General features: G+C 34.2%; 1 protein-coding gene across 5 annotated transcripts in view; it reads left to right on the forward strand.

Moving 5' to 3' along the window:
• The first annotated feature begins 883 nt into the window (after positions 1-883).
• The window catches only part of Deup1 (deuterosome assembly protein 1), a 62,756-nt gene continuing 39,192 nt past the window's right edge, over positions 884-24,447 (forward strand). For 3 of the 5 annotated variants that reach the window (XM_026396124.2, XM_077797690.1, XM_077797691.1), the window contains exons 1-5: positions 884-1,048; positions 2,454-2,549; positions 9,857-9,988; positions 23,210-23,323; positions 24,086-24,328. In XM_026396124.2, coding sequence (XP_026251909.2) covers positions 911-1,048; positions 2,454-2,549; positions 9,857-9,988; positions 23,210-23,323; positions 24,086-24,328 — 723 coding nt within the window. In that variant the 5' untranslated portion in view covers positions 884-910. The remainder of the gene's footprint in view (positions 1,049-2,453; positions 2,550-9,856; positions 9,989-23,209; positions 23,324-24,085; positions 24,329-24,447) is intronic. The other 2 variants (XM_077797688.1, XM_077797689.1) reach the window with 2 other exon arrangements.

Here is a 24,447-nt window from a genome sequence, read left to right on the forward strand (position 1 = left end):
TGCCTCTCCTCCTGCCCTCCTCTCTACTGCAATAATGTATTAGAAGCTTGATAAACACCATTGAAATGAATGATGAAATAATTCACTTTCCTAATAAGGATATTTTTGTGACCCTCGACTGAAGTCTGAGGTCTTAATATCCACCTGCTTATCCAGTCTAAGAGACTGGACTCTCTGTGAAGATTCAACTTTCTAGAAAAAGAACCCAGTACTGAGAAGACCTAGCAATCTGTCTTCTTCCCAGATTTCAGTGTCTATAATATTCACTGTTACCAAGTTTCAACCTCAATAGACCTTTCTAGACCAAATACAATGCCATCTATATCACTTATAGTATTCCCATTGTCTAAAGACTTATGCTACACTGTCCACACCTGTCTGATCAAAATTTCTTCCAAATAGACATCATGCCCAGGTTCCCCATTTTTGAGAAGCAGTATGACAGCATAGTTAGTACTCATGAATCTGGTCCTCTCTAGCTCAGGTTTGCTCTTTTGATGTCCCAATTTGCCTCTAAAATCTTCTTAAGATGTGTGGACAGTTACACACACACACACACACACACACACATACACACATGAGACAGAGGTACATATATACTTACTTGTAACAATCCTTCAGCTAAATCTTACCAGTTTTCATAATTAGTCCACTCTAGAAACATTATTTTTAAAAATTAAGTGTATATATACTACTAGCTCTGAAATTAGCTTTTAGTTTTAATTTAAAAAATTAACCTCTAGCTTTTAGACTTCTTCCTATTTAAATAATTGAATAATTTGAGAAAATGATCAAGCTAGACCAAGTAATTAATAATTTTTCTTGCCCCCACAATTCAGTCTTTTAAAATGTATTTTACTTTTCTACAATTGCCAGAGCTTCTCCTTGTGAGGCTGAGCTTCAGGAATTAATGGAACAAATTGACATCATGGTAAGCAACAAGAAATTGGATTGGGAAAGAAAGATGAGGGCTTTGGAGACACGATTAGATCTTCGGGATCAAGAGTTGGCAAATGCACAAACTTGTTTGGATCAGAAAGGTCAAGAGGTACTTAATGCGTGTATTAATAAATCATAATTCATCAGACTCTTACAAATAATATTTATTGTATTATAACATTTTTCATTATAGATACTTTTACTCAGGCATCTGCAACAGCATTTATTACTTGACATTCTGCCAACAAATACTATGCTTAATGTACTCTAAGAAATAAGCATAGAGAATAAATCCATAGATACTTACTGATGAAGATGGTCATATAGTGTCAATGCCATCTATAAAAGTAAAAAAAAATTACTGTATATGTGAAATAAATATTGTTTCCAAACAAAGATGTAAATGCTTGCTACTATAGAAACAAAGAAGTGGCTATCAAAACTGTGTCTTTCTTCAAGGCAGAGTTCAAAAGCATTTGCCTCCTCTAATCTGGGAGAAAAATACTTCCTGAAAATTAGGTGTAAGAATTGATTGTGGTAGGACAAAGAAGAATAGAGTATGGTTAAGATGTGTGTGCAGCTGAGGCACCCACCCTCCAGGATCTCCCTCAGACCCAGCTGGGCTGCTCATTGCCAAACTGGTGGTCAGAGAATGTGAGAGAGTTCTTAGGCCTGGGAAGTTCAGGAAAACCATATGCCTTACCTAGCACTGACTTGTGTGTGTCTGTATTTGGCAAGGGGGTGAGGTTAGTGAATGAAGCATAAGAGAAATGTTTACTAATCATATATTAAAACTTCATCAGTTAATTTATTCATTGGCTACTTTTCTACCTTTATTGGCCTTTCAATAGATCTTGTTATTTGCATAGTTAACTATATTATCATTTGGCATGGTTACCTTAGTTTTGGGGATCTAGTTTCCTTTCTCCTAAGAGGAAGTTATCAGTCCTGGCATATGCAAGGGATTATTCTCTTACTTCTATACCTGTAAGAACACAGATATGTAAACAGTTGCCTTACCTACATTTTAAGCAGACAAATTTAATAAGCCAAATCCTAACAACTGTCCGTAGCCATTTTTCTTTTTAATATGTTCATTCTTATAAAAATGTAACAGCTGTTTATAGCACCACTAAAGCAGAGCTTACTTTGCAGGCAGGAAAAAAATGAATTATGCTAGTAGAGGTTTTGCCTAAGTATTGATGATATAATTTCCCCAAAAGATAATGCAAAGTAAGTAAGTTCTAAATCTTAGTTTAAAATGTGATGGTGATAAGGATCTTTTGTTAAATATCCATATTGCACTGTCATAATGTATATCTGTTGGAATAGTGCTGGCAATGTTTGGGTTTTGTGAATTTAATTATTAATAGCTATTTTAAGAACTGCAGTACAAATATTTATTCTTGGTCTGGTACAGCAGTTTTATTTAAATTATGCTCTCTTTTGCACATTTTCTGATTTTGTCAGGCAAAATTTAGAGAAAGCAAAATTAAAATTTATTCTTACTGCAGGTGGGATTACTTCGACAGAAGTTGGACAGTCTGGAAAAATGTAATTTAGCAATGACTCAGAATTATGAAGGACAACTACAAACCCTAAAAGCTCAAGTAAGAAAACTTGTTACAATTTAGTGTTAAACATTTTGATATTTTTTCCCACATTTTTGTGCCTATATTATAATTTTACATAATGATGGGATTTGCTATATTCATACATGCATACAATATAACAATATAATTTGGCCAGTATCATTCTGATATGTTTTTCCTATAAAAGTGTGTTAATTTTATTAAAACTGATTGTTCGTATATTTTAATTACATGTTTAATTATATGTTTGCCCCTGTCATTGTTTATATACTGATTTTGTCCCTTTTACTAAATTGTCAGTTGTTTATACCTTCTGTGTCCTTTAACTGTTAGCACAGTGCTAAACAAATAGCTTTCTAGGTCTACAGAGGCTTGTTGATTAAATAAATTAGAATTATTAGCTGTGTGAATGGGAAGCAAAAAACCAAAACTATCTTTCATGGTTATTACTACCTAATAGGGATGTCTTAAATTCTATGGAAATTTGTAATGTGGAAGCTTGCTATAATGAAATCAATAATTAAAAGAATAAAACTGGTCTTTATTACTGGTAAGGCTATTTCATAAGTGATAGTGCTTCTTCATATGTCATGAGAGGAATACCAAATTCTTTCCTACTGTACTGGCAAGCAAAAGTCTTCTTTCCTTACCACAGTTATCACACAGGGCAGTAATCATCTGGACATCTCAAATCTAGCAGATGCTAGCTACGTCCTTGCTTAAACTAGGAAATGAATCAATGGGAAATATGGTTTGATTGATTCACTTTATAACTAACTTTTCTTGGAGTACAAAGATTTCATATATGATAATCTTGTTAATAGAGCCCAAATTATTTAATGTTTCTCCTTATTTGGCCATTAATACTGGAATATGAAACGATTTGATATCACTTAACTGGTATGCTCATATCAGACTTAATCTTATATGACATTTATTAGATAATCTACCTGGACATTTTGCCTATAATTTAAGTAACAGCCACTAATTGTGTCCGAGTTATGAAATTATGCATAGTTTTTCCTAGCTAAAACCCTAAGATTTAAACCTTAAGTAAACCAACTGGGTTTTTTCTATGAATATAACAATATAAACATCAAATCACTATTTGAGACTTTTGTTTCTGGAAAGATAGGCTATAAGTACTTTTCCTATAATCCTCCTGAATACAGTTAAAAACAACATAAGACTCTGAGAAGTGGGGAGAAAAGATAGATTGGTTGAAAACCCTGGGACCCAAAGAATGACACAGCAGTGAATTCCCTAGGGTTTCTTTTTTCCTTATCTACTCCAGACTAGGTGATAGAGAAGCTAGCAAATTAGACACACCAGTGGGTGCAAACAAGCCTAGCAGAAGCCTGTTGTCTTTAGCCAAAAGACCAGGAAAGAGGCAACATCAAACACTCTTATACATTTACTGCTCCACTCCACCCAAACACCACAGGTAAGACAGCCCCACCCCCACCCCCACCAACAAGTGCTGAGTGGAAAACCCAGACCTCCACCTCTCCAGGCTATAACAAAGTAGCCTGAGCCCCTTGCCTGGGAGATGTGAGCAGACTGAGTGGGAGGCCTGGATTTTCATCACCAGCAGTAATGGCCTTCCTAAACCAATCGTGTCACTGGAAACCATATGGAGCCTAGTCTCTACACCCACTTCATGGTAATATGGTGTCCCTCCCCGTCATTCTCATAGTATGACAAGGAACCTTGTGATCAGTTACTGCTTAGTGCTAACAAGTTCACCACCATCACTAGAGTATCGCTGCACAGATGGCCATATGAGAAGCAGTAGGAAGGAACTCATGACCCTCCCTCAGCTAAAGGCTAGAGGTCCCTAAACTCTCAATCCCACTTACAGGAATAAGGTGCATCTCCCTCTGGGTACCAGTGGAAGTAGCTCAAGACCTGGACTTCTACTACCACCTGGCAATAACAAGGTGGTCCCTGAAGGAACATTGTCAGACTAGAATGGCTAAAACACAATTTAAATAAAATTCAGAGTCTCATGACACAATACCCCAAATTTCCAAGTTTCAATAGAAAATGCTTCATGATAGCAAAAAACAGGAAAATCTCAAGTTGAATAAGAAAACATCATCAATAGATGCCAATGTCAAGATCATACAGATGTTAGAATTATCTGACAAGGATTTGAAAGTAGCTATTAAAAATGTTTTAATGAGTAATTACAAACAAGCTTGAAATGAACAAAAAATTAGAAAGTTGTAGCAAATAAATTTAAATCTAAAGAACTAGTTAGAAATTTTATAGCTGAAAAATAAAGTAATCAGACTAAAAAAATTAGTGGAGGGGTTCAAAATGTTGAAGACAAAGGGAATGGTCAGTAGGAAAGATAGGCTATAAGTACATAAGAATTACCCCATGTGAACAGCAGAAAGACTAAAAGAAAATAAACCCTTAGGGGACATGCAATATTATGACAAAAGTCTGAAAGTTCACATCATCAGAATTTCAGAAGGAGAGGAAAAGGTGGGAAAGTATTTAAAAAAAATAGTACCTGGAAAGTTCCAAATTTTCAAGAAATTGAGTAAACATCACACAGGATAAACCCAGGGGAATCAATGGCAAGACTTATCATAGTCAAAGTTCTGAAAACCATGAAAGAAAGAAACAAACCACAACAAAAAATTTGGAAGCAACAAGAGGGAAATGACACCTTAAAACAAATTCACATAATAGATCTCTCATCAGAAACCATGGAGGCCAGAAGCAAGTTGGGACAACTTATTTCAAATGCTGAAAGAGCACAGAATTGTATGCTCAGTGAAAATATCCTTCAGAAATGAAGGGAGATCAAGACATTGTCAAATGAAGGAAAACTCGGAGCATTTGTCGTTAGTAGACCTACCCTAAAAGAATGGCTTAAGGGTTTTCTCTTTGCAGAAGAAAAATAATAAATAATTCTGAAGACATCAGGAAGGGAAAACATTAGAAGAAAAAAAAGTAGGAAAATAGCAATATACTTTTTTCTTCTTTTGAGTTTCCTGTTGTTTGATTATAAAAAAATCACAGCTATATTTAAGGTATTTCTTAATATGGAGGATATAGAGGAAACACTTAAGACAATTATATTGTAAATGGGGCAGAATAAAAGAACATGATGTTTTATTATTTCATTACCCATCACTATAACAAAATACCTGAGACTGGGAATTTTATAAGTGGTTTATATAATATTTCAGTTTTAGAAGCTGAAAATCCAAGATCAGGCAACCCCATTGCCCCTCTTATGGCCTCTGGTAAGGGCTCCCTTGGATGTGTCAAAACATGATGGATGGCATCACAATGGTGGAAGTCTGCCCCTGAGAGCAATCACCTGGAAAAATAGAAAGCCAGAGAGATTCAGAAGCTAGACTTGTTCTTTTTATAACAACTCTATTAGGAATTAAGCAGGGTCCTGTAAGAACTACATTAATCCCTTCAAGGAAAGTAGCCCTAACAACCTCATCACCTTCCACTAAGCATCACTTCTTAAAGGTTCCACCATCTGTCAGCATCATCAGGCTAAGAACCAATTCAGCACATGAACCTTTGGGGGACACACTCAGACCATATCCACCCCATAATGCTAGTCAATAATAAAAAGACAAATGACAAAATTTTAAAGTGGACAAAGATAAATAGACATTTCTCCAAAGAATGTATACAAATGAACAATATTCACATTAAAAAAATGTTCAACATCATTAGTCATTAAGGAAAAGTCAATCAAACTACATCAAAAGACTTCCAGAGCAAATAAACAAATTTGGCAAAGTAGCAGATGTAATTAACATGCAAAAATCATTACCTTCCTTCATACCAAAAATAAAGCTGCCAAGAAAGAAATCAGGAAAACAATTTTATTCACAATAGCATCAAAAGAAAAACAAGAAATAAATCTAACCAAGGAGGTGAAAGTCCTCTAAAATGAAAAGTATAGAACACTAAAGAAAGAAATGGAAGAAGACCTTTGAAGATGGAAAGATATCCCATGCTCCTGGATAGGCAGAATTAACATTTTCAAAATGGCTATACTACCAAAAATGCTATACAGGTATAATGCAATTCCTATTAAAATTCCAATGATGTTATTCATAGAAATAGAAAAAAGTCATGAAATTCATTTGGAAAAATAAAAGACCCAGAATAGCCAAAGTAATCCTTACTAAAAAAAGTGAAGCAGGAGGCATCACAATACCAGACCTTAAATTATACTACAGAGCTTTGGTAACAAAAACGGCATGGTATTGGCACCAAAATAGACATGAGACCATAGGTAAAGAATAGAAGACACAGAGACAAACCCATATAAATATAGTTATCTCACACTAGACAAAGGTGCCATAAACATACATTGTGGGAAAGATAGCCCTTTCAATAAATGGTGCTGAGGAAACTGGAAATCCATATATAATAGAATGAAATGAACACTTATCTCTCATCCTGCACAAAAGTCAACTCAAAGTGGATCAGGACCCAGGCATTATACCAGAGACCCTACACTTATTAGAAGAAAAAGTAGGCCCAACTCTCCATTATGTTGACTTAGTAACTAACTTACTCAATAAGATTACTAAAGCACAAGAAATAAAATCAATAAATAGTATGGTATCAAACTAAAAAGCTTCTTCACAGCAAAGAAAACAGGAATATGAAGAGAGAACCTACAGAATGGAAGAAAATCTTTGCCACCTGCATCTCACAAAGAGAATTAATCTTTAGGATATATGAAGAACTCAAAAACTTAACACCAAGTCAAACAATAACAAGAAAAAACCCAATCAACAAATGGGCAAAGGAAGTGGACAGGTACTTCACAGAAGAAGAAACATGAATGGTCAGCAAATATATGAAAAAATGTTCAACATCTCTAGCAATTAGAGAAATGCAAACTGAAAGTACACAGATTTCATCTTACTCCAGTCAGAATGGCAATTATCAAGAATACAAGCAATAATAAATGTTAGTGATATTGTGAGGAAAAAGGTACACTTACACATTGCTGGTGGGACTGCAAAGTGGTGCAAACACTTTGGAAAGCAGTGTGAAAATTCCTCAGAAAACTTGGAATGGAACCACCACTTGACCCAGCTATCCCACTCCTCCCTCTATACCCAAAGGACTTAAAATCAGCATACTTTAGTGGTGCAGCTACATCAATGTTTATGGCAGCTCAATTAACAATAGCTAAGCTATGGAACTAAAGTAAGTATATATACCTCAGTAAAATTTTATGAGGGAAAAAAACATTCAACAGATGAATGGATAAAGAAAATATGATATATATACTCAATAGAATATTATTTATTCAGGCATAAAGAAGAAAGAAATTATGGCATTTGCTGGTAAATGGATGGAACTGGAGGCTATCATGCTAAGTGAAATAAAACAATCCCCAAAAAACCAAAGGTCAAATATCTGATATGTGGATGCTAACCCACAACAAGGGAGAGGACAAGGAGGAAGATTAGAAGTCCATTTGATTACACAAACTTAAATGAAAAAAAGGGAGGAGGGATGGGAATTGGAAAGAGAGTAGAATGAATTGGACATAATTTTTCTACCCTTATATATGAATACATGACCAGTGTAACTCTATGTCATGTACAACCACAAGATTGGGATCCTAATTTGGATAAGTTAAACTCCATGTATATATGTCAAAATACTCTGTACTGTCATGTATATCTAAAAAGAAGAAGAAGAACAACAAAAAAAACATAATAAGATACCCCTTCATATGACTAGGAATAATAATAAATAATATTAATAATACAGACAATAACAAGTGTTGGTGAAATATGGAGAAATTGGAACTCTATACATTTTGAGTGAGAATGGACAATAGTGCAGCCACTTTGGAAAACAGGTTATTCCTCAAAAAGTCAAACTTAGCTTACTTTAGGAGCCAGCAATTTCACTCCTAAGTGTACACCCAAGAGAAATGAAAACATATATCCACACAAGAACTTATATACCAGTGTTCATAGCAGCATTGTTCATAATATTCAAAAGTAAAAATAACTCAAATGTCCATCAATTGATGAATGGTAAACAAAATGGGGTATAGCTATGTAATAGGAATATACCTCAGTAGAATTTTATGAGGAAAAAACCCAGAAATGGTTACTTCAATATCAGAAAATATAGACATAGTTGTTTACAGTTTTATTTGTACCAGCCCCAAAATAGAAAATATTTAAAAAAAAACATTCAATCTACGTGAATGGTTAAACAAACTGTTATACATTCATATCATGGAATACTACTCAGCAATGAAAATGACAATCTATTGAAATATACATGAATCTCAAGGACATTAAATTGAGTAAAAAAATTTCAATTTCAATAGTTATGTATTATATGATTTCATTTTACAATAGTCAAAGTAACAAATTATATAGATGGAAAACAGATTAGTAGTTGGCAGGATAAGAAATGAGGGAAATAAGTGAGACTCTAAAGGGGTACCATGAATGAGATCTTTGTGAAGATTAAATAGTTCTGTTTTGGGGGTTTTTGTTTTTGTTTTTGTTTTCTTTGGGGGGGTGGCTCTGGAGTTTGAACCCAGAACTTTATGTGTAACCACTGATCTATACCCTTAAGTCCTAGTCCTGAATATTATTTATACTTGTGGTCTCTCAAATCCCCACATGTGATAAAGTGGCATTAAATCATACACACATATTGGACCAGTTTTACCTTCCTGGGGTTGATGTTTTACTGTAGTTCAATAAGGTGTAAATATTTGGATAAACTAGGTAAAACAGTTTTTTAAAACCAGAACCACTCTGTAATAACTTTGCAACTTCCTGTGAACCTGTAATTATTTCACTAAAAAAAATAGAAATTTCCTCACAGAAGTTGATGATGCCTATAGGAAGTATTATTTTAAATTAAATATTAGGTTTTCATGAATGAAGCATAAACTGTTTATTTTGTAGATTGAGTTACTGAAATTAAAACTGTCAACACAAGATGACACTAAATAAAAGTAAGAAAAAACTTAGTTTTTCAAAATTGTGGGCTTTACTACATATGGTTAAAACAAATCTGAACAAAACATTTATCAAATGAATCATTGTTTAATTGTGCAGTTAATGAATTCCCAAATTTACATCAAAGATGAATCATGTTCAGCTTCAATAATTGAGTTTTAATAACTGGTTCTATCTCCACTAATTGGAACATTTAAGCTTTACTGCACTTTCAAATCATGACTTAAATTTTTGAAGAGGTACACAAGAAAAGAAATATTGTGAAATCAAGCTAGAAATAACTGTGAATAGTAAAATGTTAGTGTTTTCTATAATTTACAGTTTTCCAAACTAACAAATAGCTTTGAGAAACTGAGATTACATCAGATGAAACAAAACAAAGTTCACCGAAAAGAAATACCTCATAAAGAAGAAGTGCCCTTTGAACTGAGCAATTTAAACCAAAAATTAGAGGTAAGAGATCTTTCCTTAGTTTCTTTGTGTGCATTAGGATTGGTTTCCATGTGGCTGTGTGTAGAGTACAGAGTGGCATGTACAGCTGGGGTAACAAATCAGCTCTCGTGGAATATCTGTATTTCCAGTGCACCTTCCCCTCAAGCACTTAGTGAATTAAAACATCACTTTGATTTATGTATCATTTATATAGATCAGCATTGTGGGAGAGCCAAAAAAAGAAAAAAGTTCAAAGAAACTGCAGCTGTTGAGTGAAATTGAAGGACACCCCTGGGGTCAGTTAAAGCGAATATCTAATAAATCTTTTAGTGGCCATTTAACTATTAGGTACTTAAATCCCAATGAATCCTCAAAACAGTTTCAGAGCAGGGCTTGAAGTTTCAGGGTTTTTTCCTTAAAGGTAAAGCACCACTCTAATTAAGTCACCCCACATCACCCAGGACTTCTAAACTCTCAGTCTCTAAAATGACTCAGGCTGCAGTTGTACTTGTTCTCCCTCTTTGCGCTTTCCAACCTTAAAAACCAGCTATTTTGTTTCTTTATGCTCTTGAGTGTTCCTGCTACAGGTCATGTAAGAGCCCATAGATTCTACTGTAAATTTCTATCACATGACATTAGCTATGTTCCCAGTGCTGCTCAATTATTTTTAATGGCCTCAAGCTGACCCTCACATTATCTCAGTTTATTTCATTTTTCCCAAGTCCTAAACCTCAGCATCCCCACCCCTAGCCAATGACCTCATTTTCCAACTCATTGATTGATGATGATCCTGTACCTCCCAATCATCAAGGTTAGATAACTTTGTGGAATCTCTCCTTTTTATTTATTCTTCATACTTTAGCCCATATTTGCCCCCCTTGCCTTTCTTCCTATCTGGTTGTCATTACCCTCTTTCATAAGCCATCATCTTACCCTTAAATTAACGATCCTTCTGCTCCAAGATCTTCTTCCCCCATATTTTTATTGGTGCATTGTAGTTGTACATACTGACGGGATTTGTTGTTACACATTTGTATATACACTCAGTACCAATATAACAATGTTCTGGCCAATATCACCCCCAGTACTTTCCCCTTCCGTCCCCATCTTCGACCCCTTGGTCCCTTTCCACTACTCTTATCCCTTTGATTTCCATGAGATCCACCCCCGCCATTTTTTTGTTGTTGTTGTTACTTTCCCTTTCTTGCTTCTACACATGAGAGAAAATATACAACCCTTAACCTTCTGAGTTTGACTTATTTTGCTTAACATAATGATCTCTAGTTCCATTTTCCTGAAAATGACATCAATTCATTTTCTTTATGGCTGAATAAAATGCCATTGTGTATACATACAGCAATTTCTTTATCCATTCATCTGCTGATGGATACCTAGATTGGTTCCATAGTTTGGGTATTGTGAATTGTACTGCTATAAACGTGGGTATGCACGTATCACTGTAGAGGTACAATGACTTTAATTCTAGGATAAATACTGAGGAGTGGTACTGCTGGGTCATATGGTAGTTTGATGCTAGCCTCTTGAGGAAACTCCATACTGATTTCCATAGTGGTTTTACTAATTTATAATCCAGTAACAGTGTAAAAGTGTTCCTTTTTCTCCAAATTATCTCTAGCATTTTTTATTATATGTTTTCTTGATGACTAACATTCTGACTGATGTCACATGCAATTTCAGTGTAGTTTTGATTTGAATTTCACTAATTGATAATAATGCTGAGATTTTTCTTGTATTTGTTGGCTATTATTTGTAATATTTTGATAAGTATCTCATTTATTCATGTTGTCCATTTATTAATTGAGTTATTTGATTTTTGGTGTAAGGTTTTTTAAGTTCTTTATATATTCTATATATTAACCCTCTGTCAGAAGAGTAGCTAGAAAAGATTTTCTCCCATTCTTTAGGTTCTCTCTTCATATTCTTTATTGTTTCCTTTGCTGTGCAGAAGTTTTTGAATTTGATGCCATCCCATTTATTAACTCTTGGCATTATTTCCTGAGATTTAAGGGTCCTATTTAGAAAATGTTGCCTGTGCCTACATGCTAGAGTGTTGACTCTATGCTTTCTTCTAAGAATTATATAGCTTCTGCTCTAATTCCTAGTCTTTAATCCATTTTGAGTTGATTTTTATGCAGGGTGAGAGATAAGAGTCTAGTTTTATTCTTCTACATATGGATAACCTGTTTTCTCAGCACCATTTGTTTAAAAGACTGTCTTTTCTCCAATGTATGTTTTTGTCAAAGACAAGATGACTAAAGATGTGTGGGTTTGTCTCTGTGTCTTCTATTCTGTACTATTGGTCTATGTGTCTATTTTTATGCCAGTACCATGCAGTTTTTGTTACTATATCTCTGTAGGATAATCTGAAGTCAGATATTGTGATGCTTCCAACATTATCTTTTTGGCTTAGAATTGTATTGGCAATTCTGGGTCTTTTATTCTTCCAAATAAATTTTAGAACTGTTTTTTTCTAGATTTTTGAAGAATATCATTGGTATTTTGATGAGAATTGCATTGAATCTGTATATGGCTTTTGGTAGTCTGGCCATTTTAACAATGTTAATTCTGCCTGTCTATGAACATGATAGGTCTTCTCATCTTCTGAGGTCTTCTTCAATTTCATTCTTCAATGTTCTATGGATTTATTGTAGAGGTCTTTTACCTCCTTGGTTAGATTTATTCTCGGGTTGGTTTTTGTTGGTTGGTTGGTTGGTTTGATGCTATTGTGAATGGAATTGTTTTCTGGATTTCTTTCTCAGCAGCTTCATTGTTGGTATGTAGGAAGCTAATGATTTTCACATGTTGATTTTGTAACCTGATGTTTTTACCAAATTTGTTTATTAGCTCTAGCAATATATTGGTGAAGTTTTTTGATCTTCTAGATACAAGACCATATTGTCTAAAATAGTAAAATTTGACATCTTCCTTTCCTATTTTTATTCCTTTCACTTCCTTCTCTTACCTAATTGTGCTGCTAGAATTTCTAGCACTATATTAAGTAGAAGTGGTGAGAGTAAACATTCTTGTCTTGTCCTATATTTTAAAGGAAATGCTTTCAATTTTCCCTCATTTACTATGAGGTTTGATTTGTGTTTTTCATATGTAGCCTCTATGATGTTGAGGTAGGTTCCTTATATCCCTAATTTCTTCAGTGTTTTTTATTATGAATGGGTGCTGAATTTTGTCAAAGGCTTTCTTTGTATTTATTGAGATGACTAAGTGATTTTTTGTCCTAAATTCTATTTATGTGACTAATTACATTTATTAATTTGCATTTATTATACCATTCTTGCATCTCTGGAATAAAACCAACTTGGCCATTGTATGTAATCTTCTTAATATGTTGTTGCTAATATTTTATTATTTTTTCATCTAAGTTTATCAGGGATATTGGTCTATACTTTTCTTGATGTCCTTATCTGGTTTGGTATGAGTGTGATATTGGCTTCAGAGAATGAATCTGGAAGTGTTCCATCCTTTTCTATTTCATAGAATAATTTCAGGAGTATTGGCATCATTTCTTTAAAAGTTTGGAAGCATTCAGCTGAGAATCCATCTGATCCGGGGATTTTTCTGTGTTAGAAAGCTTTTTATTGCTGCTTCTACCTCATTATTAGTTATTGGTCTGTTTAGGTTTCTATGTCATCTTGATTCAGTTTTGGCAGATCAGATTTGTTTAGAAATGTATACATTTCCTCTAGGTGTTCCAGTTTATTGGAATATAAATTTTTAAAATATTCCCTAGGGTCCCACTGGATTTCTGTGATATCTAAGGTGATTTCTCATTTTTATCTCTAATTTTATTAATTTGGGTTTTCTCCCTTTTTCTTTTGTTCAGTTTGGCTAAAGTCTTATCAATCTTGTTTATCTTTTAAAAAACAACTCTTTGTTTATCAATCCTTTTTTAAATTTTCAATTTCATTTATTGTGGCTCTGATTTTAATTATTTCCTTTCTTCTATGGCATTTGGAATTGGTTTGTTTCTCTTTTTCAAGGGCCTTGAGATGCATCATTAGGTTGATCATTTGGAATTTTTCTGATTTTCTTACATAGGCACTCATAGCTATAAAGCTACCTCTTAGAACTGTGTTCATAGTGTCCCAGAGGTTCTGGTATGTTGTATCACTATTCTCCTTTTAGCTGAAGAATTGTTAAATTTCTCCCTTGATTCCTTCTATCACTCATTTATCATTCAAAAGTGTATTGTTCCCAAAAAACAATAAATGTTGGCAAGGATATGGGGGAAAAGGTACACTCATACATTGCTGGTGGGATTGCAAATGGTGCAACCACTTTTGGAAAGTAGTATGGAGATTCCTCAGATAACTTGAAATAGAACCACCATTTGACCCAGTTATCCCACTACTTGGCTTATACCCAAAGGACTTAAAATCGGCATACTATAATGATGCAGCCACATCAGTGTTTATAGCAGCTAAATTCACAATAGCCAAGCTATGGAACCAAAGTAGATGCCCCTCAACAGATGAATGGGTAAAGAAAATGTGGTATATACACAATGGAATATTACTCAGGCATAAAGGAAGAATGAAATTGTGGAATTCGCTGGTAAATGGATGGAACTGGAGACTATCATTCTAAGTGAAATAAAGCTATCCCCCCCCCAAAAAAGGCCGAATGTTCTCTCTGACACACAATAAGAGGCAAGGTGGGGAAGAATACAAGTTTGTTGGATTAGACAAAAGGGAATGAAGGGAAGGGAAGAGGGATGAAAATAGGAAAGACAGAATAAGTCATGTCCATAACTTTCTTATGTTCACTTATTAGTAATACATGACCAGTTAAACCCCATATCATGTATAATCATAAGAATGAGATCCTAATTAGAATAAGTTATCCTCCATGTATGTATATGTCAAAATATATTCCAGTCTCATATATATCTAAAAAGAATAATTTTTTTAAAGTAGGGTTTTGTCACGTTAATGACCTAAAATATGTTGTATTTTGGTTAGTTTGGCTAAAGTTTGGAAAAGGTACCATGAGTCACTGAGAAGAATGTGTATTCAACTGTTTTGGGATGAAATAGTCTATAGATTTCTCTTAGATCCCATTTGATTTATAATATTTTCCAGTCCAAAGAGTCTTTATTGAGTGTATGTCTGGATGACTTATGTAATAGTGAAAGAGGTGTGGTGAAATCACCTAGTATTATTGTACTTGAGTCTATTGAGGCTTCGATTGGAGTAGTTTCTCTTATATGTAATTACTTGCACCCTTATTTGTCTCTTCTGATTAATTTTGGTTTGAAGTCTGCTTTTTCAGATATGAGAGTACTATTCCTGCTTGTTTTCATGTTATATTCACATTGTATATCAATTTCTATCCATTCAGCCTATGACTGTCTTGCAAACAACATGTAGTTGGGTTTTGTTTTTAAATCCATTCTACCAGCCTATGTCTCAACTGTAGAGTTGAGACCATTTACATTCAGTGGTATTACAAAGAGATGTTTATTAATTCCTGCCTTTTAGATTTACTTTTAATGTTAAATTTGGTCATGCTCCTCATTTGCTTAGCTGGTCTTAAAGTGAGATTTGTTCATTTGTGAACTCTGAGGTTTGTTTTGAATGCTTCTGTGTGGAGTATTTTGTTAAGGAAGTTCTGGAGTGTCAGTTTGCTTGAATTCTTACAGTTTCTGCTTATCTTTGAAGGTTTGTATTTCCTTTTTAATTTTGAAGGATAACTTTGCTGGAAATAGCAGTCTTCATTGACAGTTATTTTCTTTCAGGACTCTTGGAACACATAATTACAAGTCCTTCTGGCTTTTAGAGTTTGTGCTAAGAAATGGGAAATGATTCTGATAGGAATCACTTAACCTTTAAGTCAATCACTTTACCTCTAAATGTGACCTGACATTTTTCTCTTGAGGCTTTTAAAATTCTATCCCTTTCTATATATTAGGTTTTTTAATTGTAATGTGTCATGGAGAGGTTCTTTTTTGATCTTGTCTATTTAGGGTTCTGAGTGCCTACTGTATCTGGATGTTCATCTTATTCTAAGTTTTGGAAATTTTTGTAATTTTTTCCCTGAAGGAGTTATCAGTTTTCTTGGTCTGCATCTCACAACCCTTCTCAATTCCAATGATTCTTAAATTTGGTCTCTTAATGTACCAGAATTCTTGTATATTTTGACCTTGGTTACTTATTTTATTTTCTTTCATGTTGTATAAATGTTCAAGACTGGCTACTTTCTCTTACAATTCTGAAATTCTGTCTTCATGGCCTACTATCTTAGGGAAACTTTCAACTGAATATCTAATTGATTTATTGTGTTTTTCTGTGTTCCCTTGAAATTCATTGATCATTTTTACCATTATTCTTTTGAGTTCTTTATCTGATATTTCAGATACTTCAATATCTTTGGTGTCAGTTGCTGGCTCCTACCTTGGGGTAGATATCATATTACCTTCTTTTTTCATGTTTCTTGTATTTCTGTGTTGGGTTTTATGCATCTTTTTGGAGGTATTTCTCATATGCTTCTATATATGGGCCATTTTAGAGCACAATCTTTACTTGCCCAAGTGTCCCAGAGTGATCTAGATTGAGATACCCCTCATATCTGTGGTATCCTCAAGCCTTTGTTTTAATTCTGTTTTTGCTGTGGCAGTGGATGTCTGTATAGATATAACCTGTGTATCCACCCCTATATGTTTCTAATTGGGTCTAGTCATTAGTTTGGATTTTTGTGTCTTGAATTCTTTGTTTTAACGTATACCTGAAGATTAAGTGTCATTAATTTGTGTGTGGATCAGGGTGCACTGTCTTTTGGTTGAGTTTGGTTCAACAACAGAGTCTCTACCCTGTGAACTTGTCCTAGTAGGTTCCCAGCACCTCACAGAATGGTGTGAAACAAATACTAGCAACAACAGATGCAAACAATATAAACATTAAAATAAACAACCACTTCCTATTATGACATCAATATTAATTACCACAGAAAACAGGAATGGTGGGGTCAGCAGTTGTCAGCAGTAAAAACAATAACTATGAATTTATCTTGCTTTAAAGCAAATAGCAGGTATCAGCTATGTCATCTACAGTAATAATAAGTTAATCAGCATTAATGGTAGGGGCAGGAGTAATATAAATCAATTTTAAAAGATGATAAAAATATAGTTAATTAAGGGAAAAGAACATGTTCTATCATGGCATGAAAGAGCTTAGAATTTCAAAAATTGAACAGAGAGGATGCAGAAGAGATGTATCTGGTGATGGTTATAAGGAAGGAGGAGAAAAAATAGGAGAAACAAAGTAAAGGGAGAGAGAGAGAGAGAGAGAGAACAATAGAATTTGGTTGTTAATATTAGAAGAGAAGAGAGAAAGAGAAACAAGAGAAGCAAACAAATGAAGACAATGCAAAACTAAACCAAAATATACAAACCCAAAACCCTAACCCTCAAAAGACAATGCAAGGAAAAAGAACTACATTAAGAACTGCTAAAAATGAGAAAAAGAAATACGTATATGTATACATGTCCCTGAACCAATCTACACATAAAGAAAACTCTCTCTCTCTCTCTCTCTCTCTCTCTCTCTCTCTCTCTCTCACACACACACACACACACATACAAACAACAAAACAAAGAAAAAACAAGAAGAAAGGAAGAAAAAGATTCTTAATGAAAAATGATAGAATTATTTCCATTGAGATGGCCACCATAGTGTATGAGAATGGATGGACCAATTCTCTTTCTGTTTCTTTTTGAGCTATGAGAGTGAAAGCAAGGGCTGGGGGTTGTTAACCCCTTCCTCTTTCTGTTTTGCTCTCTGAGCTGCTAGTTGGAGTGGCCTAAGCTTGAAACTGGTTGAATAATTCTCAGCTTCCCTTCTCACCAGTATGAGGAATGGAATGGAGTGGAATGTTTTGTCAGTTGGAGTTTTGTCTGCACAGACCAGATTGGTACATGCCCAGGGTGGACTGCTGCAGAGTTCTAAGAGGGAGTTCCAGTGGGTGGGGCTTAGGTCTAATCAGACCTTAGGCAGGTTGTTAGGTAGTATCTGCTCTGAAGAGATTAAATCAATACACCCCTGGGGCCTGGCAGTTGCAGATCTGTCTGGAGTCTGGAACTTAGGAGCCTCTCAAGAATTCTACTCTTACAGCAGGGACACCAATCTTCCATATACTCTTCTGCCCAGGAATGTAGCCTTCCTGAACTTAGTTCCTGAGAGTATTCAAACTACTTCATCCAGTCATGTGAACCGCCAGACTCAAAGGAGAAGCCAGTTGGGCTCCCTTTCAACTTTCCAACTAGAATCTCCCTTGGGTACAATCTCTTTGCCTATTTGACTCCTGATTTTGTTAGGTACACCCTAGGCCACATGTTAGGTACTTGCCAGGACAATATGGTAGTGTTTGCTATGATTGCCCTGGCCCGACAGCAGCAGCAGGTGCAGTGTGACTGCTTCAAGGTGTCTCCCACCTCACTCTCCATGGTCAGTTGGGAAAGAGAACACTTTTAAGGCACCAGTGCACGGTGCAGCCTCTGAGTCTGTTAAGTTCAACCTCTTTTCTGGTGTCAGATTTTTCTGTACCAAATCTTATTTTCTGTCTGTGTTTACCCTCCTTCTGTAGTGAACCAGCACTGCTACAGCTGCCAATGCTGTAATCAGCTCGGCTCCAGTGTACTCTTTCTTTTTTGTATAATGTAAACAAAATTTTGATTCTCTAAGATACTCTGTCAAATATTGAATTTTCATGAAATCCCTCTTTCACCTACCTATCAAGGAGCATTACTCCTGCTACTTGAATCCTAAGCCATGGAACAAGTAGAAATACAGCCTTCCTCTAAATCGCCAGCATAGCTTCAAGAGCAAAGAAAAATAAGGTCTGTGATCACAGCCTAAAAACTTTGCCTGTTGCAAGAACTTTGTAGAAAGTTCTGGGTTTCGTCCTTAAAATTCCTGCAAATTTTATATCTTACTGGATAATATACAGTTCTTCAAATATAAAATTGCTACCACTAAGTGAGTTATCCCTCTAGGAAAAAGTACAATGTAGTACTTACTCTGTGGCTCTAATACAGATATAGCCAGATGCCCTCAAAATTATCCTGGTTTCATAGAAGATACCCAAAGATATGCTCTTCAATACATATGTTCTTTCACTGAAAATGGAGATCAAGTCACTGATTATGCATTTGACTGACTTTTCATGGACTTTTAGTAGAGAACTACATTCTTATCCATTTTGACAAAAAAAAAAGCCTTACGTTAATATCAAGTACTTTTTGTACGCTCATTTTATATTTACTGGATTATATAATAAACTAAATCTCATGAAATTATAGTGGAAATTAATAGCAAAATATCTTTTGATATATTTATACTCATATAAAAATTTTAAGCATACTATGTAGATATAGTTTAACTTACATAATTACAAAAACAATTCATATAGATGCTTTTACTAGTAGCCGTTTGAAAAATTAACAGGTAGGAAATGGGCTATTTCAGTTTTAGTCTATAGTAAGCTTGTTATTCCTTTAGGATAAAGATTTATACATTGCTATAGTTATATCAATAGACAGCAGCATGTACTAGTGGAGGAATATGTTAGTTTATAACTTAAATCATGCCAGACCAACTCATTTATTCACCTGTGAGCTCACAAGTTATTAGCCTCATGGAGATTCTATCGTTTCATCAACAAATGAGGCTTAAAAATACATGAGGTGATATTATGGTCATTGTAAACATAAATATATGCATATACATATATATATATGTATATGCATATATACATACACATATAAATATAAATATACATCTGCATATATATTTAGATGCACACTGAAGCTTTTAGGAGTTAAAATACATGAGGTTATAAAGTTGCCTTAAAACACTCACAAGGAAAAGGTGGAAAAATCGTAGAAATATAGAGTAAGTCGGTGGTAGTTAAACTAGGTTAAGATTACAGAGCAGTTTGTTTTACTCTCTACTTTTATGTGAGTATGAAAATTTTCCTTTGCCTGGAGTTGGGGCACATGCCTATAATTCCAGTGGCTTTGGAGGCTGAGGCAGGATTATTATGAGTTAAAAGCCAGCCTTAGTAACTTAGCAAGGCCATAAGCAACTTGGTGAGACCCTGACTCAAAATAAACCATTTTAAAAAGGGCTGGGATGTGACTTGGTGGTTAAGTGCCCCTATATTCAACCCCCAGTACAAAAAAAATCTAATAAAAGGTAAAAACCATCTTACAGATGGAGGTTTATAAAGTCCCTGACAAGTAGTAATCACTATTAACCATCTCATAGAGGGCTTTTAAAAATGTAATAACATAGCTATCTCTAGAAACTAATTTAATGACCCTGATCCATCTTCAACCATAGAGACCCATGGAAAACTGACCATGAATGTCTAGGCAAGGCTACAGATGCTTTTAAGCCGACAGCAGCATCTCCCATCTCTACAAAAACCTGGGGAAAGTTCTCTAGGGCTCTGCATGATTTTACACCATTGTTTATATTGTGTTGGCTGAAAGCAACACAGCTGTATGTCGAAGGAACCCACTCATACATCAGTAACATACTTTTATAGCCATTCTTAGGCTCAATTTTTGCATTTTGTACCATTCATAAGGAATTAAAATTAATGCCCCTGCCTCTCCCTCAAGCATGTTGGGGAATCTTTATTCTCAACATTACTTGAGATTGGGTAGGCCATGTTAAGTCTTTATATTATCTTAAAGTCAACCTGCTTAAGTCAACCTTGATCCAAAGATGCCTTTTTAAGTTAAAACCAAGAAAAAAATTTAAAACCTAGATTGCATTGATTTTAAAATGTTACCTATATTCTACTAGCACCTGATTTTGGAAATCGGTCACTATTACTGAAGACTCTCGTTTTCCTGGACTGAATTTTTATATCGTTGAGTATCAGAATCAAAGTCAAAAGCTTTAAATAAACTGTCTCTCTTTAACCTAGTAAGACAGTCTTTGCTCATAAGGCATTTCTACATATTTAGGAGGGGGTATCTATTCATATTTCTCAGGCCTTATACCATCACTTAATTTCAGATCACCTTTAACTATTGTAAAAGCTTCCTAACTTATAGGTTTCTTTAACTGATTATTTTGGGACTTATGAATTTATAAGATAAAAATGTCCTCAAATGTTCTTTTAAATAATTTCTAATAGAAAAATATGAATTGCCATATTTTTATTTTCAGTAAGATATAGCTCTCATTCTCAGAATTAGCATGTTTATTTTCCAGCATAGCCAATCCAATAAATTCAGCCATCTTTAGAACAGTACAGATTACTATGCCTAAATGAGCTATGTTCCAATTTTACATATTAAGGGATAGCTTTTATGTGACAATATTAATTATCAATATTAATTGTACTTGTCATACTGTAAAATCACTTGCTTAAGTGTCCATTTTCTTACCTTACCATTTCTTGTCTTTTTTCTTCAAAAAAATTTAATCATAAAATAGTTTCAATTCTCTTCTCTCCGTAGTACCTGGTAGATAGATGTTAGGTGCTTAACAAATATCATTGGTTGGGAACATTAATACACACTCATGCCAGGTATACATGCAAAAATATATAGCCATGGGCTTAGTAGTTCTAGAGTTTGTTTTCAACCATCTTATTTTCTTTGCAACTCTTTAGTGAGAAATGTTTAATTCTAGGAAATGTTACTACTATGCTTTTGTTTGTACGTTATGAAAAATAAATGGTACCTGGCACTGTGAGAAGCACAAAAGTAATAAAATACACAGTCCTTAGCCTTAAGTTGCTTAAAAACTAGAAAGAAAGATAAGATATAATGGCCAGTCCTAGGTAAAACTGAAAAGTCATGGCAGTTCCAAAGTCTTATCCTTTGCTCATGTTATTAAGTTGTGAACAGGTAATTGTGTACTACTTTTTGTTTATCAAACTAGTTCCACTATTACTTTTCCAGGTAGCCCAGTTGGTATTGTCTAAGGCCTGAAATGGTTTTTCTGTCCCCAAGAATGAGTTGATTTTGGCTTCTCCTTGAAAGTAGATTTGGAAGTTACAAAGGGATAAAGTCACAGTCCAAGTTCAGGCTGCTATAATAGAACCCCATACACTAGACTGTTTAAACAACAAACCTGTATCTCACAGTTCTTGAAAACTAGAAGCCCAAGGTCATGGTCAAATTTGCTAAGAAAGTATGGAATTTGTAACAATCCTAATTTGCTAAGTGCTAGAATGGTCAAATTCTGGTAAGGGCCCTTCTTCTGGCTCAGAAATGGCTCTCTACTGGTGTAGAAGAAAGAAAGGCAGTTTTTTTCATATCTCTAGGAAATTAATCCCATTCATGTTGACTTCAACATCATAACTTAATTACCTCCATAAGACCCCACCTCCACATTTCATTACAGTGCACATTAGGTTTTGACATATAGATTTGAGGACACAAATATTCAGTCCCTGGCAGTCACTAAGCCCAAGCTGCACACTATTAAACAACAAGGTCCATTCAGTGACTGAGTTTAGGGATGAAAGAAGGAAAAAACTTACTGTGTCAGAAAGTACTAATTGATGCAAAAAGTTCTTGGAAACTCCCTTATTAAAAATCATCATACGTTGTCAGAGAGATTTATATTTTAATAAATAAAATGTTTAATGTTTTTATACAAGGATTGTTACATATTCCATATTTTCTTAGCAAAAATTAGGAGATAAAGGTTGAGCATCCCTAATCTGAAAATCTTAAATCTCCAGTGCTCTAAAACCCAAAACTTCATGAGCACCGACATGATACCACAAGTGGAAAATTCCATGACTGATGTCTTATGATAAGTTTCAGTCAGAGCACAAGCAAACCAAGTGTATTAAATTACCCTCAGGCTATGTAGATAAGGTATATATGAAATAAATGAATTTTGTGTTTCAACTTGGGTCTCATCCCCCAATATATCTCTTTAAATATATGCAAATATTCCAAAATCTTAAATCTGAAACACTATGGACCCAAGCATTTTCAGATAAGGAATACTTAACCTGTAATAATAAATCCAACATCATCAGTGATTTGTTACTGTTCCTTCTTCTTCTCCTTTTCTTTCTCCTTCTCCTTCTCCTTCTTATTTTCTAATAGATAAAGAGCAGACTTAACTTTTTTCTCAGAATTAAGATGCACAAATGAAAGAAGCCCTACTCATTTTGTGCTATAAATGAATCATATTCTTCAATTTATGATTTTTCTCTTACCTTTTTTTAAAGGAATTTAGAGCAAAGTCAAGAGAATGGGACAAGCAAGAGATATTGTATCAGACTCATCTGGTTTCTTTAGATGCTCAACAAAAATTATTATCTGAGAAGTGTAATCAATTTCAGGTAAATTATCTAAATTAGAAGATATTTGAGACTAAATATTGGTACCTGTGCCACTCAGCATGTTATCTATTTACATATAGAACCACAGAGATATAACCAGATTAAATCTAATGGTGACTATAGCAACAGTACATGAACTAGTTATAATGGTGAGTTTAGTCTACATGTCTGAAAGAATGATGCTAATAAAAATTCCATTGTTATTATATCATAAAATGGCATATCTCAAATGCATAAGGGCAGGTATTTAAGAGTATCTAAGACTTTGATTTGTTTAGCATTTCCCTAGATACATGTAAGGATGAGCATCTCTTCATTTATATCATAGGTTTTAAAATTTTCTCTTCTGGAATACCTATTCTTGCGTGGTTCATTTTTTTAATGTTGCCTTTTCCTTATCAATATGTGTAGAATTTTATATATTAGAGATCATTAAACTTTGTTATAGGCATTGATAATCTTATTCTATTATCCCATTTTTGTTTTATTTACTGTTTTTCTTGCTTATTAAGAGTTCTCTACCTCTAGCTCCTTTTCTACTCTACAATTTTGTCTTAAGTTTATACAAATATACTTTCTCTGTATACCATCTGAAATTAAGATTTTAGAACAACCTTAAATACTGCATTATACAAGCCATGCATCACTGTCTAGTAATGTATTTACAGATATTTTACTAGTTCTTCTCTTTCACTCTTTAACTTTATGTAAACTTAAATATAATATTCTTTACTTAATTTACTCAGTTTTTATATTTTTCAGAAACAGGCACAAAATTACCAAACTCAACTAAATGGTAAAAAACAGAGCATAGAAGGCAGCAGCTCTGAAATTCCTAACTTGTTATGTGAATCAGATACCAGTTGTGAAACCACTGAAAGAGATGAATTCATTATTGAAAAATTAAAATCAGCTGTGAGTGAAATAGCATTAAGCAGGAATAAATTACAAGATGAAAATCAGAAGCTCTTACAAGAACTGAAAATGTACCAAAGACAGTGCCAGGTGAAGGTTTATTTTTTCATTTTCCAACTGAAATTGCCTTTGAATTGTATACATGTTGATTGAACAGGAATAGGCTCTAGAAACCTAGTTTTCTATTACATATGAAATTCAATTAATAT

Source organism: Urocitellus parryii, chromosome 4 (assembly GCF_045843805.1).
Source record: "Urocitellus parryii isolate mUroPar1 chromosome 4, mUroPar1.hap1, whole genome shotgun sequence".
NCBI lineage: Eukaryota > Metazoa > Chordata > Mammalia > Rodentia > Sciuridae > Urocitellus > Urocitellus parryii.